Source organism: Lonchura striata, chromosome 3 (assembly GCF_050655825.1).
Source record: "Lonchura striata isolate lonStrDom1 chromosome 3, ASM5065582v1, whole genome shotgun sequence".
In the NCBI taxonomy this organism is placed as follows: domain Eukaryota; kingdom Metazoa; phylum Chordata; class Aves; order Passeriformes; family Estrildidae; genus Lonchura; species Lonchura striata.
The window spans coordinates 3742931-3759881 of NC_140705.1; the positions used below are offsets into that span (position 1 = coordinate 3742931).

Below are 16951 nucleotides of genomic sequence, written 5' to 3' on the forward strand. Positions count from 1 at the left end.
GGCTGTAGGACAGAGCACTGGTGATTTGGAATTTGTGGTGTCTTTGCTTTAGTACCACTGCAGGTATATTTGGAGGAATGGCAACTCTTTCCAGATCCAGCACAGTACCAGTCCATCTTCTCTTATTCCCTGATCACTGCTGGGTGCGCCCCTCACTTCATGGTGACTTTTCTGGGTACTTTTTTTGGATACTCTGCTCCTAGATCCATTGGGTGAGGTGAAGCCATCATTCTAGGGCAGATCAGGGCATCCCAAAGCCTCTGGAGTCAGGGTTGGGCATGCACAGGGAACCTGGAGGACAGGAACAGGATTGTTCAGCCTGGAAAAGAGAAAGTTTTGGGTTGACCTAACTGCAGCTTTCCTGAAGGAAGCCTATAAGAAAGATGGAGAGATACTATTTACAAGGATGACAGGGCAAGGGGGAATGGTTTCAAACTGACAAGAGCAGGTTTAGATGGGATATCAGGAAGAAATTTTTCCCTCTGAGTGCTGAGACCCTGACACAGGGTACCCAGAGAAACTGTGGCTGCCCCTGGATCCCCGGAAGTGCCCAAGGCAAGTTTGGATGGGGCTTGGAGCAACCTGGGATAGTGGAAGGTGTCCCAGCCCATGGCACAGGGTGGAACCTGATGATCTTTAAGGTCCCTCCGAACCCAAACCATTCCATGAATCTGTGAGCTCAGTGTTGATAATCTGCTGCTCCCTGGATGTTTTGGTGAGGGGCTTTGGGAAGATCTCTGTGTCCCCAGTGACATGAGTCCATCATGACAGGCTGAGAAGGTTGTGACTGTTCAGCCTGGAGAAGAGAAGGTCTTGTGGAGACCTCACAGCCCCCTCCAGTATCTGAAGGGTCCTACAGGGAAGCCGTGACTCTTCATCAGGAACTGGAGTGACAGAAAAGGAGCAATGGGTACCACTTTAAAGAGAGGAAATTTAGGTTAGGTATTAGGAAGATTTTTTTCTCTAGGAGGGTGGTGAGACTCTGGAATAGGTTACCCAGGGAGGCTGTGAATGCTCCAACCCTGAGTGTTCAAAGCCAGACTGGATAAGACCTTGAGCTACCTGGTCTAGTGAAGGTGTCCCTGCCCATGGCAGGGGAGTGGGGCTAGGTGAGCTTTAAGATCCCTTCTAACCCCTTAAAATTCTATGATCCTACAACATTCTACGATTCCATAACATAACCCCTTAAAATTCTATGATCCTACAACATTCTACGATTCCATAACATTCTATGATCACGAACCCAAGCTAAAAGCAGCCGCCGGAAAGCCAGATTTCCACACTCCTTGTTTTCCACGAGGCTCCATCCCCACACCGCCCTGCCCTTTGCATGGCTCAGCCCTGTCTGTGCCCAAAGAGTGACACAAGTGACACGGGCGGCCGGAGCGCTGCCAGCAGCCGCAGGCACCGAGCGCCCTCTTGTGAAACGCCTTTCCAGAGAGCGGCTGATCCCGGCGGGATCAGGATCTCGCCCGGCACCCAGGACCTCCCTTCTCTCCTTTACTGGCCTCCAAGGCCTGAGCTTTGAAGGATGATGGCAAGAGTCAGGCAGGTCTGGAGAATGTGGCTTTTTCTTCCTCTACCTCCCACTGTTTCCCAGCTCAAAACTTGGATTTTATACAGCTTCAAGCCCGTTGCTTTCTCCTGTTGCCTTCTGAGCCTGACTAAACCAGTTCACCCAGAAAAGGAACTTTGGGTCTGCTCCCTGCAGTAATTCATTAGTGAGACTTCCTATTAATTATCCCTCTTTATCAAGAGGAGGAAAATGCTGCTGGAAGCTTCTCTTTTTTTTTTTTATCTTTCCCTTGAGCTCTATAAACAACCTAGCACAAAGCAAGCAAGGAATATGTAACATTTATGGTATTGAAAACATTTTCTTAGGATAGCTACGATGCCTGGAAGGGCTTGGGAGCTGGAAAAGGGATCCAGACACGTTAGTGTAGGTGTGTACACGTGCAGGGGGTCTCTAGGCTGCCACTAGAGCTGCTGGAGATCTTGGGGCTCTGTTCAGGTGATGTGGGATTCTGGAGAAAGGAGGCTCAGGGGGGACCTTCTGGCTCTCCACAACTCCCTGGCAGGAGGGTGCAGCTGGGTGGGGCTTGGGCTCTGCTGCCGAGAAACAGGGACAGGATGAGAGAGCAGAACCTCGAGCTGTGCCAGGAGAGGTTCATGTTGGACATTTCTTCATTGAAACAGTGGTCAGGCATTGGAAGGGGCTCCTCAGGGAGGTGGTGGAGTCCCCATCCCTGGAGGTGTCCAAAGAACAACTGGATGTGGCCCTCAGTGCTCTGGGCAGGGTGACAGGGTGTGGGTCAGTCACAGGTTGGACTCAATGGCCTTGGAGGTCTTTTCCAATGATTTTATTTCATGTCTCTGTTGCCATCTGGGATGGCCTAGGAGAGCTGAGACCTCCTGGAGCCAGTGGAAAGGCAAGAGGGGCAGAAAGAGGCAGCTGGACAACTGCAAAGGGGCAAAAAGATAAAAAGCCAGAGAAATACATGAGGCAAGAGGAGAGGAAGCCCTGAGGCATGATGGAGCGAGCTGGTTGGGATGTGGGACGCTGCTGGAGAGGGCATTGCAGGGCTGACTGTCTCCTCGCTCTGCTGTCCCCACAGTCAGCATCCCGCCGTGTCGGGCTCTCCTGTGCCAACTGCCACACGACGACCACCACGCTCTGGCGCAGGAACGCTGAGGGGGAGCCCGTCTGCAACGCCTGCGGGCTCTACATGAAGCTCCACGGGGTAAATCCTCGCTGTGGTAGGGTGTTCATGGCACCGGGCTGGGGGCTGGGTTCTTTACATTAGCTCTGTGCTCTCCTGGAGCTGTTTTGTCTGCTGTCCTTTTGGGTTTAGTCCCCCCTAAAGTGTTTATACCTGCAAAGGCGTGTGCATGCTGGCTATTTATCATTTATTAATTAGGTCCCCTTTGCAAATAAGTCTTAAAACCTAATAAAACCAGGCCCAGATTCTTCCCACATAAATTCAGGCACTATAGTAAAAAAAGCCAAGTCAAAAGCACAAATACATGAGCTGTAGTTCGCTTCTGGCCCTAAACCACACAATACCATGGTGTGATCTGCCTTCTTATTCCCATTTGGATGCACATCTTGAATCTACCTTGGCCAGGGAATTTGAGCTCCATATTCTTGTTTTCAATTAATTAAATTAAATTAAATTTTCAATTAAACCAGCTCGACCACAAGTTAGAACTGGATTCATGTTCTCTTAGATGACCTTAAGGACATTCAGAAACAAATGTGCTGTTCTATTTGGATCTACAGGTCCCAAGGCCTTTAGCCATGAGAAAAGAGGGAATTCAGACGAGGAAACGCAAGCCTAAGAACCTTAACAAAACAAAGGCACCAGCAGGTAAGTATTGAATGAAGGAATTTATTTTATTATGCATTTTTGTGTGTGCACTTGTATTTCTAACCACATTGCCCTTGAATTAGAGAAATCCAATGACAAAACAGGCCAATTTTTTTAAAAATGGGGGATGTCTAAATACCTGAATGCCCTCCCAACGATTTTAAAATTTATTTTTACCACATTAACTTCTGGATGAGTGGGCACAGCTCTGTGGTGAAAGGTCTTTGGGAAGAGCCTGTTTTACCCTCTGGTTTCTCCCAGGCCCATCCAGCAGCGAGAGTCATACCCCGACCACCAGCTCCACCAGCAGCAGCAGCAGCAGCACCACGACCACCGAGGAAATGCGCCCCATCAAAACAGAACCTGGCCTCTCATCTCACTACGGGCACCCCAGCCCCGTTTCTCAGGTACTGAGGGGAGGTGTTGGCAGTGGGGAAAACAAACAGGGAAATAGCATGGTACACATGGGGAGAACATCCTCATAACTTTACTTAGGTACTTAAAAGACAAACACCTGAAGGGAGGCTGCAGGAAAAGATGGAGAGAGAGTATTTACAAGGGTATGGAGTGATAGGACAAAGGGGAATGGCTTCAAACTGAGAGGTTTAGATTGAATATTGGGAAGTAATTCTTTCCTGTGAGGGTGGGGAGGCCCTGGCACAGGGTGCCCAGAGAAGCTGTGGCTGACCCTGGACCTCTGGAAGTGTCTAAGGTCAGGCTGGACAGGGCTTGGAGCAACATGGAAAGGTGGAAGGTGTCCCTGCCCATGGCAGGGGGTGGGAAGGAGATGATCATTAAGGTCTCTTCAAACCCAAATCGTTCTCTGTTTCTAGAATTAGAAAGAAAGGGAGACAGGAAGAAAGAGCCTGCCCAAGGTATCCCACATAGGCTGCAATCTCCAGCCCTGCAGCAAACCCAGACACATTTTTACGACAGCACCAGCCCACACTAAATGGATTCACATGGTCCTCTAAGGTTTGAAGCTTTTTTCCACAGCATTCTCCTTTTTCCATAGGCATTCTCAGTCTCTGCCATGTCCGGACATGGATCATCCATTCACCCTGCGATCTCAGCTCTGAAGCTTTCCCCCCAGACTTACCAGTCAGCCATGAGCCAGTCTCCCCAAACCAGCTCCAAACAGGACTCCTGGAACAGCCTGGTGCTGGCTGAGAACCATGGGGACATCATTACTGCATAACCTGGCCCCTTCCCTATGAACTCCAGGCTGATCCGCTTGAGAGACGAAGAAGACGCCACGTAGTCATCAAGTCAATGTTGTCTCCACCTCCCCTGCTCTCCTGCCTTCTCTCCCCTTGTGAGATGTTCCAGCAAAGAAGCAAAAAGAACTTATCTGAGGTGTAGGGGAGATCTTATGAAATGAACAGGGAAGACTCAAATCTCAGAGTAACTCAAGGATTTGAAGCCTTTTTTCCCCACTTTAAATGAGCATCTCTATTTGTCTGTCACCACTTACTTCGAAACAGCCAGAAACATGGAGACAGACACAGTTCTTGAGTTTTATTTAACAGTATCTGGCATTTTTAGACTCAGACAATGGTGGAACAGAGACACTTCTTCTTTCACCACCCATTCTTTTCCTGAACAGAAGAAAATGCCATTGTCTTCTCATGACCCAGATTCAGTGATCTTCCACCAAACGGAGCCAGTTCCAGGACAGTTTGCTGAACAGACTTCACTTGAGATTCTTTAGTGGCTTTAATGGATTTGATATGATGTAGGAGAGAGAAAAAAAGAGATATCTCCCTCTTCAGCTCACACGTGTAGAGCATTTTGTTCATTTTTCTAGATGGTCTGGAAAGCTCATGAATGTCCGTATTTAATAGAAACTCCTTTCCTATTTATCACTACGAAATCATGGGACAGTGTTTCCAGAAGGTTGTTGGCTGAGCCTGGAGTAGGTCGGTCCAAAGTCAAAGGAGGATTTTGGAAGAAGGTAGATGAGACCCATGCTGGTCATCAGATCCTGGAGGAAATGGCTGGGCTCTTCCCTGATGGATAGCAACAAGCCAGGTTTAGAGATTATTCAAGAGCACAGCAAGTGAAAGATGCTCTTCTAACACTGCTGGGCCACTTCTTTTCAGACAGATAATTTAATTATTTTACCTATTTTTATGCTGGTTTGAATGCCACTGATGAAATCTGACTGTCACTTATTTTTGGCTGTACTGTGAGTGCCCACTTTCCCCCTAACAGCTGGCTCGTGACCATTTCCCACATCTAATCCTTTAGGATTTCACTTTTTGCAACAAGCAGTGGCTTCAGCCCCTACTGGAGGTGGCAGGGGTCGTTTTCCTTATCAAGCATGTACACAGACTTGCTTGCCTGCAAGAGAAGCACAACTCCATTAAACAAGACTCGACAGTTTGCTTGCCCATAAGGCTCTCAGCTACCAGGGAATCCTGGCAAATGGAGTCGGAAGAGATGCTAAGAGCAGGACTCATTCCCTTTTCCTAAAGGGATCAGTCCCACCTAATCCAGCCCTGACTGTTCTGCCTCTGGTTTAACAAACTCAAACTCCAGCAGGGCAGACACCACAGCTCCCCTGGGAAGTCCAAGTGCTTCACCAGATGCTTCCCATGGCGCTTGCATCCATATTTCCAAGGAAGGATAGCTTTGCCTGTCCATGCAGAGAGTTCCTGGGAGACCTCATCCTGCAAGATTCTTCACTCTGGTTCCTGTCTGCTCCCAAGCTCTGTTACCCTCCTTACCTTCCCAGCTCCTCTCTTTTCTTCCCCGCATCCAGAACTCGAGTACAGAACTACCAAGTGAAAAATCTCTAAAGGGGATTGTGCAGCCCTCCCAAATGTGCCACCCTCTGCCTCCCACTCCACAAGGAGTGTTCTTCCATGCAAACTAAGCCACATGGCTTGGTAAAGAGGAGAGCCACGGACAGGTTTGAAGCAAAAGAATGGCATTGTGTTGTCTTTGTTTGAACTCACCCTGTTCCTCCCTGTGTTGTAAAAGCTTCTCTAAGGAGAAGGATTCAACTGAACTGGTCATGACTGGAGAGTTCTGGACCTTCCTGCATTCCTCGTTCTCTCCATAGCTCAGATTTGCAGGGTTTCGTAGGGATGACAGAGTCTCCACACTCCCTAAAGAAAAACACCATGGCAATGCTGCCATGGGAACAGCTGGGTGGTGTTTGCACCAGTTCCCACTGTTTTGTGGAGCTAATGCAGTGTTTAGCCTCATTAGTGCTAATTACAGATGAGAGAAAGATATTAATGAAACATGAATAGAAAGAAATTAAATTCTATGATTTTGTTCAGACCTGCTAGGCTTTAGAGAAGAAGCCAGGAATAGCACCAAAAAATATTAATTTGAGGTGAAAACACAAAAGTGTTTCTCCATTGGCAGGAAGATCTTTAGCCAAACTCCTCCTTGAAGTAAATCCCTTTGTAAATGGCAGTCGAGCTCTCCTGGGATCTGGCTGTGAATTCCTGGTCATAACACAGCAGCCTGCACCACAAAATGCTACGTGGCTCATGCCAACTTTTGAGATATCCAGAAATATCCTGGAAAGCCCAAGAGGGAGTGGAGCCTCCTGATGAGGATTAAAAGTCCAGACCAACCACATCCCCACTTCTCCTTGCATCTGGAGGCTCACACTGGTTCTACCTTCCCTTCCCTATTGCTGTGCTCCTCCTCCTTCCCACAAAACCAAATTCCCCAGTGGAATTTTTCTCCTGCTCTTAAAACCCATTCAGAAACAACTCTGCTTATAATGCCAGGAGGAAAAATCCCTGCAGAACATATCTGCCTATGTCTCCTTAGTAGAGATTTATGAACTGGATTTTAGCCTTCCTCAAAGCCTGAAAAACAATTCTTGAAACAGAGTGAGGAGTGTTTACAAGTCCCTGATAACAGAACAAGATATCTGCTTTCAAAAGGTGAAGCTCTGGGGTCTGTGAGGACAGCTTTAGAGGTAGAGGACAACTCTTTAGGGCTAGAAATTAGCTCTTTTGTCCCCCTTTCTGTACCAGAAGCAGAAGTTTGGATACACCAGGTTCTGTGGTTCTTTTCAATGATCCAAAAATGTTGTAGAGCTGCTGTTGGCCCAAGAGATTTTGTTTTTCTCAGGCCAGTGCTGATATCAGGATGGTGAGAGACTGATCTCAGATGCAGCATCACCATTTCTGGTAGGGTACAAACACACTATAATTGATGGGCCCCCTTCTTCAGAGCTTCTAATGATCAGATTACAAAATAATTAACTTAGAAGGGATGAGATCAGGTCTCTCAAATCCCTGTTCAGGCAACTTTTGAATATTCTCAAGGATGAAAATCCCACCATTTCTCTGGGTTCCTGTTCCAGTGTTTGACCACCCTCATGCTGGAAATGTTTTCCCAAGAATCACTGGCAAATTAATTACTCACATTTGGGGATTCCCATGTAAATAGTCATTGTGGGAGGCTGAAGCCCAGGAATCCCTCAGAGCCACGTCTTGCAGGCAGGAGCTGGGATGGCCCCTGCAGGATGGCAAATTCCAGAAGTAACAGACCAAGGGATACTCACAGGACAAGAGGATTAAAGTGCCACCATTTTCAGGACACTCGGCTCCTTCCAGCAAGAGGAACCAATTACAAAATTCCAGGTTCTACCTGAGCTCTGCTTTCCTGCCTGTGATGGGGAAGGCAATTAGAGCCTGTTTTGGTAATGAATTAGATACAATTATTAGAGACCCATTAAGGTAAAATAATTATTGGTTTTATTATTTCTTTTATTGCTGGAGAACCTAATGAGATTCATACCAGGTCCTACACAACTACAGCACCGAGAACTATCCCTTCCCTGAGGAGCAAGAGGGAAGGGCCCACTCCTGCAAAACACCTCAGCACATTTAAAACTGCATTTGTGGGATTTGTTCCCCTTAATACCATCCCTAATCAGGAAAATTTTGATGCTGAAGGGTTTACAGCTAGGATTTACAGAAGGGTTACAGTTTGGTTGTGTCAAATCAGACCTTGGCACTGGCAGTGGCCAGTGGCCACCGAAGTGAGATGGGCAGATGAGAACCAGGATCGGGAGCCAAGAAAGGTCATTTAACCACTTCTAAATGTCTTTGCTCTTTGTGGAAGTGCAGTATCTTGATCCACTTCAGTTACTCTTTGTAAATTGATCAGACTAGATCCACAGACCACCTGCAATCTTTTGGGCTTGGATGGAGAGTGTGCAATCAGGAGGAGCTCAGGAATATTGCAAGGGAGCTTTGAACCAATCAACAACTCTCAATGTAATATTGAAGCTGTGGCTATGTCAGGGGTGGTGTTTTGTTTTGCCTTTTTTTTTCTCTCCCTGTATAAAGTTTGAAGCTTCCCAGGTCATTTGGGAAGGTCTCATGGAAACAGACACTTATTTGTAAGGGGGAGAGGGAAACCAACCAACTGAACAAGCTGTAATTATTTAAAGATGTAAAAAAATATCTATTATTAAGTAGTATGGCTACCAATCCATGTAACTTCTACACCTTTAGAACTAATGGAAATAAAACAATGACAATAAAACCAGAAGGTTTCTGCTTGATTCTGTCTTCCCTTGTAGGCTTCTTGGAGAGGGCAGGGGGTGAATGATGAAATACTGAAAACATGAAACGCACCTGGAAAAGAAATTAAGTGGGTCCTGTCCCAGAGAGCTCACAATGAAAAAATTACAGGGAAAGTCAGAAAAGATGAGATCAGGTTCCTCAGAGACCTGTTCAGTCAAGTTTTGAACATACCCCAGGATGGAAATCTCACCACCTCTCTGGGTTCCTGTTCAGTGTCTGAAAACACTCCTCATGGTGGAAATGTTTTCCCAAATCATAGAATGTTAAGGGGTTGGAAGGGACCTTAAAGCTCATCTAGTCCTACCTCCTGCCATGGGCAGGGACACCTTCCCCTAGACCAGGTTGTTCAAGGCCTTATTGAACCTGGCCTTTGACACTTCCAGGGATGGGGCAGCCACAGCCACCTTTGGTAACCTGTTCCAGTGTCTCACCACCCTCAAAGTTAATAATTTCTTCTTAATATCTAATCTAAATTTCCCCTCCTTCAACTTGTACCTATTACTCCTTGTCCTATATAAAATTCCTATTTAATAAATATTAGGTTATTAAAGATAATCAAAATATTTGGTAAATTAATTGCCTAGACCTGGGAATTCCCAAGCAATGAGTCATTGCAGGAAAACCAGTGTTGTTCTCAAGCCCCAGAGTCACACACAGCCCCCTCCCATACACAGGATTTGGGATTGCCAACACAGCATGAAAAACTCAGCAGTGACACAGGGCTTGGAGCCACTTGGTCTAGTAAAAAGTGTCCCTGCCCATGGCAGAGAGGCACAACTGGATGATCTCTAAGGTCCCTTCCAACCCAAACCAGACTGTGACTATGATTTTAATATAAATAAGGAAAATCTCCAATACTGGTAACACCCGAACACAGCAGAGAGGGGGGGAAAGCCCTTGGGGGCGCTTAAAAACCATCACGACTTAGCTTTTTTATCTCCTCACTGAGTTTTACTCGGTAGATCTTGTTCAGCCTGAATGCTTCCAGCTGAACTCGGGGACAACAACAGCCTCGAGCAGAAATGAGGCTGCCAGCAAGGGCTGTGCTCAGCCACCTCCCACTCTGCAGGGGCACAGCCTCCTTGAGCACCCAAGCGCCCTGCCGGGTGCTGCCCAGCTTCCTTTCCAGTCGGGCCGGTTTGCAGAGCCCTACCGCTGCCGGGGTGAGTGCAGGCAGCACCTGGAGCCCGCCCATCCCTCCCCCAGCAGCGGAGCTCTCCTGATTTTTTTGGGGGAAGGGGGAGGGAGGATCTTCCCTTATATAAAGAAGTGGGTGAAAGGTGTTTGGCTGTGCGAGGTCCTGTTGAGGTGCAGGTGCTGTGGGACGTGGCTGGGGGTAGAGGAAGGGCTGTGAGGAGTAGAGGGGAGGTAATGAAGTAGTGGGGAAGGCTGCCCAGCCTGGGGAAAGCAGTGGATGAGAGCTGGATGCAGGAATGTGGGGCCTGGGAGAAAAGCAGTGTGTGCCTTCACTGCCCTGGCACGATGTGAGTGAGAACTCAGGGCCTGTTTTCTGGGGATGGCTGCAAATTGATGCTTGGCTGAATGTGAGAAGATGGAGAGCTCTGTACCCCCACTGACTGCATGTGGAGGGTCAGAGCTGTGCCTTGAAGTCCCTGCAGGAGCCTTGCCCAGGGGTGTAAGGTCACTGGGAGCCTTCCTGCAATCCTGCCTTGTCCTTGCTCTGTTCTGCTCTGGGTGCTGGGCTTTTTGTCTGGGCACAAGGACTGGGAATGAGCCCATACAGGGGGAGGATTTGTCCTGGAGCCTGTCTCCCTGCCCCAGACCTGCAGAGGTACCAGCTCAGGTGGTCATGCTCATGATGAGATGGGTGTCATGCCCTGCAGAGGGCTGGGGATGGTTTTCTTCCTCTTCCTCCTTAGAGGGGGGAGTGCTGTGGGTGAGACTGAAGCGGGTCTAGAGTAAAAATGTGAAATAAGGAGGTACATGGAGATAAGGGAATCAGGTACATGGGATAAGGATGGCAGATGCTGGTGGTTCTGATGTGCTGGGGAGTAGGGCAGTCTTCCCTTCTGAGGAGTCCATTGCTGTCAGACTACAGCTGGGGCAGTGTGAGCATTAATACCTTAGAGAGCTCCAAGCACTTCCAGTCTCTCACAAGGAGCTGTGGAGAGCTGACTTAGCAGCAGTCAGAGTTCTGCAGGTGATGAACTTCCCTGGGATATGAGCTTTGGGCTAACAGGGCTGTCCTGGTGCTCAATCCATGCTGCCTGATGTGAAGCCAGTGCCTGGATAGTCAGGGTAGACTCCTTGGGTGACCTGTGCTCAGCTGTTTCCAGGGATCCAAACTGCTGCTGGTGCCTTTGGCAGCAGAAGCATCTCTTTAGCTGTCTCTTGATCAACATCATATGCAGATTTTTTGGATTAAACTAGAGGAGCCTGTGAGTAATCACCATGTGCCCTTGAAGGCAGAGGACTAAAGCTCAGTCTTTTACCCATGCCAAATCTAGTTTTGATGACCACTTAATATCTGTATGTGCATCTAAGACATTAAATAAATGTTCCCTAACATGTTTTCCTCTTGAGCCCTTCCAAAAGGGATTTGGTTTGTGCTGCAGCACAGGAATGTCTGGCATGAGGTGGGAATGGCTCTTCTGGTAGCCAACCCCTAGGATTGCTGTTGATTTTCTCATCAGACTGTCTCAGAGCTGTCCCAGGTGCCTCAGAGCCCTGTACTGAGTGCTGTGGAGCTTGAAGCTGAGCCTCTGATCAGTGCTGGTCTCTGGGATTAGTCTGCAGGGAGAACTGGTGCTGTGGGATGAAAGCCAAGCTGAGCTTTCCTTGTACACCCACAGCCAGCAGAAATCCTCAGAATTAATGCCAATGACAGGGGCTTCATGCCAGAAATAACTCCTTATGTATTTGTGTGACTTCCTGGAAGGAGCTGCAGGATGGTGCTGCTTCATCTCCCCCTCACCCAGAGCCTTCTGCTCCCAGATGCTGCTAGCAGAGTGTAGGAATGCTCCCCAACTGGTTCCATGCCATTGCAGTCAATGGGGCAAGCAATGGGTAAAGCAAGGGGTGGGGATGCTCTAATTCCAGGGCTGATCTTTCCATGGGAGAAGCACTTCCCATGGTGTATTTGGAAAAAGATGGGTCACTGGCCTGTGCTGGTTCTGGGTCACTAATCATAAAATTACAGAATGGAATGGGTTGAAGGGACCTTAAAGATCATCCACTTCCAACCCCCATGATGTTGGCAGGCAAACCTCCCACTGCCCCAGGAAAAAAGGACTTTTGGGAGATTCCCCAGGCCAAATTCCCAGTTGTGTGAAAACTGCCATTGGAGTATGTTGTTCAGGGCTGTGTTGGATTGAATTATACATATCTGCTAGGATGGAAACTCCTCTACCATCCTGGTCCTATTTACCTTCATGGACTTTGCCACAGCAACTTAAGGAGGAAAATAAGGAGAATGTTTTGTGTATTTCTGAGTTGCAGCTTCTCTTCAAGTCTAGGGCAGAGTGTGACAAGGACCTGCTAATCCCTCTGCAGCTGCTGGAGATGCCAGAGGGCCCATCAGTGAGGAAGTTCCAGCTGCTGACCTCCCCTTTTGTGGGCCAAGTGGTGGCCAAGGTGGGGGGAAGCAGCCGGAAGCTCAGTGTGAATGACCTGAATGCCCTGAGGCTCCAGGACTCCCAGGTGAGTTGAATTTACAGATCCATGACAAGTCTGAGTGCAGAAATCACCATTGTCCCACAGCTGGGTGACAGAAGGTGCAGAACCTGTGAATGTTTCCCTGGGGGTTTCACCTGGCTAAGTTGAGATGTTTGTGCTGTGGGTACTTGTCAGAAGTCACACTGGGTCCTGCTGGGGCTTCACTGGCCTGACACCCTCAGATGATGATTTGGACCTGACTGGCCAAACCCTGGTGCAGCCTCACCTCTGATTAAAGGTGGGGAGCAAAATTAAAAGCACGAAGTGGGAAGATGAATCAGGAGCAATGATGACAAAATTTCAAACCCCTGAGTGTCTGTCCTGGTGGGCCTAGTGGGAGCCCCTGGGAGGGATTCAGGCAGGCAAAGAAAGGAATCTGCAAGGATGGGAATGGTTTGGATCCTGATGAATCCCATGTTCATGGTGGGCTGATGTGCACTCTAATAAAGGTTGTAGAAAATAAGTCACTTGTATGGAAACAGGTAGAGATTTTGTCCCTGGAAGTGTTCAAAATCAGGTTGGATGAGGGCTGAGCAGCCTGGTCTAGTGGAGGTTGTCCCTGCCTGTGTCTGGGCTTGGAATGAGATGAGCTTTAAGGTCCATTTGAAACATCTAAAATGTTATGATCCTTTATGGATCATCAGCACATCCCACGTCTTTTCTCAGGTTCATGGGAAGAACTTGTACCTGGCATTTGTGGCAGCTGAAGGTCCCGTTGGACCAACTGCAGAAGAGACAGCGCTGCAAAGAGAGGCTGCTTGTGGGGCACACTGTCCTGCCCAGGATGGTGCTCCACATCCCTGCTCCCAGGATGAGGAGCTACAGGAAGCCCAGCACTCAAGATCTGAAGCCCCAGAGGCAGCAGAGGGTCGGGGCAATTGGCTGCGCATCCACTTTGGCATGTTCGGCAGCGTCCGAGCAAACGAGTTCTCAAGGGCAAGCAGAGCCAATAAAAGGGGGGACTGGAAGGATCCTGTGCCCAGGTATTTCCTCTTCTCTTTTCTCTCAAACCAAATCTGTGTGGGAATGCTCTTAGCCTTGATTTTCTCTGGTAATTTTTAAGGTATGAGTAAATGTAGGGTGTGTTTAACGAGAGAATCCACAGTGGAATTGTAGGATGCAGTTGTCTGGGGATTATAGTATGAGTTCTGCTAAGATTTTTGTATTGAAGAGAGAAGTTTTAGGATGCCAGGCTGAATCATGCCCTAAAAATGACAGTTTCCCCAATTATGTCTTTTTAGAAAAATCTTGGATAAATAGCAAATGTTGTATACATTTGGAATCACAGGCTGGAGTGATGCTGTTGAAGGCAGCAGTGAATTGAAAACATGGCTATGGTTTGCATCCTATATCCCACTGGAATTGTGCAGCAATGAGGCAACCACAGCTTCTCTTTCCCAGAGAAGCTGTGGTTGCCTCATTGCTGGAAGTGTCCAAGACCAGGCTGGACCTGGCTTGGAGCAACCTGGGATGGGGGAAAGTGTCCCTGCCCATGGCAGAGGGTGGCCCAAGATGATCTTTGGGTGCTTTTCCAACTATGGTTCTATGATTTTTTTGAAGAATGAATTAATTTCCATACAAATATTCTTAGACAGTTTTTTGTGATACTTTTAACATTCATTTCTCTGATTTGTGGACTGCCCTGCTGAAGGCTTTGTCAAATACAGGGCAGTAGAAGGAAAAATTTTCCACCAGCTGTGTGAGTTTACCACCAAGCTTCATGGCTGCAGTTGTTAAAGATGCCACCTTGCCTTGAGACAGTGGCTAGCTGCAGAGTACAGCAAGGAGTTCAGAGATATTTCTGATGGGAGACTCCAAATTCCCTGCTTCTCCCAGGCTGGTTCTGCACTTTGAGAGTGGAGGCTTCCTTGTTTTCTACAACTGCCGGATGCTCTGGTGCTCCTCTCCAAGGGCTGATCCTGCTTCTGACATCCTGTCTGTGGAATTCCACCGTGGCCGGGCGCTGCGTGCCCTCTGTGCACCCGATCCCGTCTGCTACACCCTCCTAAACCAAAGATATTTTTCAGGGCTGGGTGAGTTCCAGGGAAAAGGGGCAGAAGGAGAAATGGAGGAAGGTGGGTGGGATGTCTACAGATGCAGAAGTGCATGTCTGGGCAGCTTTCTCTTTCGTTTAAGAGTTCTGGTTGATCCAGTTGAGGGCATGTGGTCATCTTCAAGGTGTGTAACAATGGTAGAGGGAAGAGAACCACTTCCAGTCTGATCCCAGCTCTACGTCCATTCTTTGGATGCCACTTCTGGTACAGGGAATGGTATTGCTGGCTGTGGTCCTTGAGGCAGAAATCACAGGATGGAGCAAGCAACCTGCATTACCTTGATTAGAAATATCCTTGCTGTCTCCTTGTTTCTGACCCCTTCCAGGGAACATCATTAAGAACGAGATCCTGTACCTGGCCAGGATCCACCCGCTAACACCAGGCTCCCTCTTGGCTCTCTCAGATCTGGAGCGTCTGCTGGACTGCGCCGTTCAGTTCAGCTCTGAGTGGCTGCACAATAAACTGCGTGGCCATGGGCTGCACCCCCAGGTGTACCAGAAGGAGAAATGTCCCCAGGGGCATCCCCTCATGAAGGGCACTTTTGGACCCTCGGGTGGCTTCAAGAGACTCACGTGGTGGTGCCCTCAGTGCCAGCCTGCGGTGCTGCCAGGGGATGGGGACCCTTCCCCAGTCACTGAGTGATCTGTCCTGCAGGGTGCTGGGTGGTCTCTGATCCATGCTCTTCGTTGTCCTAGAAGGTCTCTGTGATTTCTTTTAGGCTGTTGAGTTTGGTCCTTAGGGAGCTGGCAGAGTTAAGCACTCAGTGGAGGTTCCAGGTCCCCTGAGTGGCTGCAGAAAGGAAAAAGTGGTTGTCCATGTTTTGTTTTTTTTCGTCACAATGGCACAACAGTGTTAAGAGTTTGACCAAGTTTGAGGTGCATTGGTCACCCTGTTCAGGTGGCAGTGGATGGGAAGTGTAAATGTTTAAGCAGGGGATTGCTGAGGTCTGAAGTGGCCCTGTCCCTTGACCCTGGAGGAGTCAGCAAAACAGAGGATATCCCTCTCCCTAAACAGCTTGATTATTAGGAATTAAATAATCCTGCCTCTGTGTGCTGGGCTGTGATTGGGTGTGGTTAAATGTGAGGGGCTGTTCCCTGTGTCAGATCTGACAGCTCCCTCCTTCCACGTCAACATGTACAAAATATACGTCAGCAGCCCTTGGTGGAGCTCATCTCTGCACCCACAGGTTTCAGCTGTGTGGCAAACTGCCAATTCCAGATCTTGCTGTAAAATTAAACAAAAATACAGTGTGTGACAGTGTGCATAAAACTCAGGATCTCCAAGGAAACCTGGAAGCAGAAAGGTTTAGAAATAGAGCTGTCTCTATACACTAGGTGGGAACTGCTGCTGTCCTCTCTCCCTGGATTTGAGTTTATTTTAATAATAAGTTGTTGACCTGAGCAAAAAAATAAAAGTTGGAATTAGACTTGGTGATGTTCATCTCAAGTGTGTCTTTTCTGGCAGTTTCTTGGTTAAAAACTGGGCTGTACATGGAAGTTCTAGCTGCCTGGAATTGGTTAACAGCTACCTCTTTGGTGCTGCTTATTGAGGGTCCTACCAGTGACTTTCCTTAGCTGTGTAAGTGGTCTCATTAATGGGAACTGGATTTAAAGATGGATTGTAAATCACCTGGGAATGCTGAAGATAAACACCTGTTGTAGGCAGCTGCTTCCGAGGTAAGACTTGCACAGTCTCTCCCCTGTGAATTGCAACACCTTTGAGTGGTTGCATGTTACACGATTGCTGAATAAACCAATTAATTGGGCTTATGGGGCCAAAGAACGTGGTTAATGTCCCTTCTGCAGTGTTGGCCAAGTGCCCGTCCAAAACAAAGAATCTTAGAATATCCTGAGTTGGAAGGGACCCACAATGATGATCAAAGCCCAACTTCTCGAAGAAAACCACTCACAACAAAAGCACCCCAAAAGCTCAATCTTATCGTTTGAAGGATGAGGATGGAGCTGGGTATGTGTTGGGTTGTCAGCTCAGGAAGGATGTGGACTGTTGATGCAAGTCCAGAGGAGGCCATGGGGGTGCTCCAAGGGCTGGAGCCCCTCTGCTCTGGAGACAGGCTCAGAGCTGGGGGTGCCCAGCTTGGAGAAGGTGCCAGGGAAACCTCAGAGCCCCTCTTGGTGCCTAAAGGGGCTCAAGAGGGATGGAGAGGGACTTAGGACAAGGGGGAACGGCTTCCTACTGCCAGAGCACGGGGTTAGACGGGATACTGGGAAGGAATTCTTCCCTGTGAGGAGGACGCGGGGTCGGGATGGAAATCCCACAGAAGCCGTGG

The 16951-nt window shown here is 48.4% G+C and overlaps 2 protein-coding genes across 7 annotated transcripts in view; both read left to right on the forward strand.

Annotated features, from left to right (window-relative positions):
* GATA4 (GATA binding protein 4) overlaps window positions 1-8900 on the forward strand; it is a 28247-nt gene extending 19347 nt beyond the window's left edge. For both annotated transcript variants that reach the window (XM_021540519.3, XM_085574382.1), the window contains exons 3-6: window positions 2616-2741; window positions 3281-3368; window positions 3630-3775; window positions 4384-8900. In XM_021540519.3, coding sequence (XP_021396194.2) covers window positions 2616-2741; window positions 3281-3368; window positions 3630-3775; window positions 4384-4566 — 543 coding nt within the window. In that variant the 3' untranslated portion in view covers window positions 4567-8900. The remainder of the gene's footprint in view (window positions 1-2615; window positions 2742-3280; window positions 3369-3629; window positions 3776-4383) is intronic.
* A 1218-nt stretch (window positions 8901-10118) lies between these two features.
* On the forward strand, window positions 10119-16090 carry NEIL2 (nei like DNA glycosylase 2). Of its 5 annotated transcripts, none has more exons than XM_085574386.1 (5): window positions 10119-10419; window positions 12395-12595; window positions 13277-13593; window positions 14447-14643; window positions 15068-16090. In XM_085574386.1, exons 1-5 carry the CDS (start codon window positions 10369-10371, stop codon window positions 15304-15306), a joined length of 1005 nt encoding a protein of 334 aa, XP_085430512.1. In that variant the 5' UTR covers window positions 10119-10368; the 3' UTR covers window positions 15307-16090. The 5 variants fall into 5 exon arrangements, with proteins under 5 accessions (XP_085430512.1, XP_021405719.3, XP_085430509.1 ...); XM_085574383.1 differs by having other exon boundaries at window positions 10123-10419; window positions 14990-16090; XM_085574385.1 differs by having other exon boundaries at window positions 10123-10419; window positions 12407-12595; window positions 14990-16090.
* Window positions 16091-16951: the final 861 nt, after the last annotated feature.

Bases quoted from the DNA above. Each gene is read 5' to 3' on its own strand.
- NEIL2 (XM_021550044.3), top strand. From the start codon at position 12,290: ATGGAAACTCCTCTACCATCCTGGTCCTATTTACCTTCATGGACTTTG. The intron at 13,594-14,446 runs GTATTTCCTCTT...TGCTTCTCCCAG, and splicing joins TGGAAGGATCCTGTGCCCAG to GCTGGTTCTGCACTTTGAGA. The intron at 14,644-14,989 runs GTGAGTTCCAGG...GACCCCTTCCAG, and splicing joins AAGATATTTTTCAGGGCTGG to GGAACATCATTAAGAACGAG.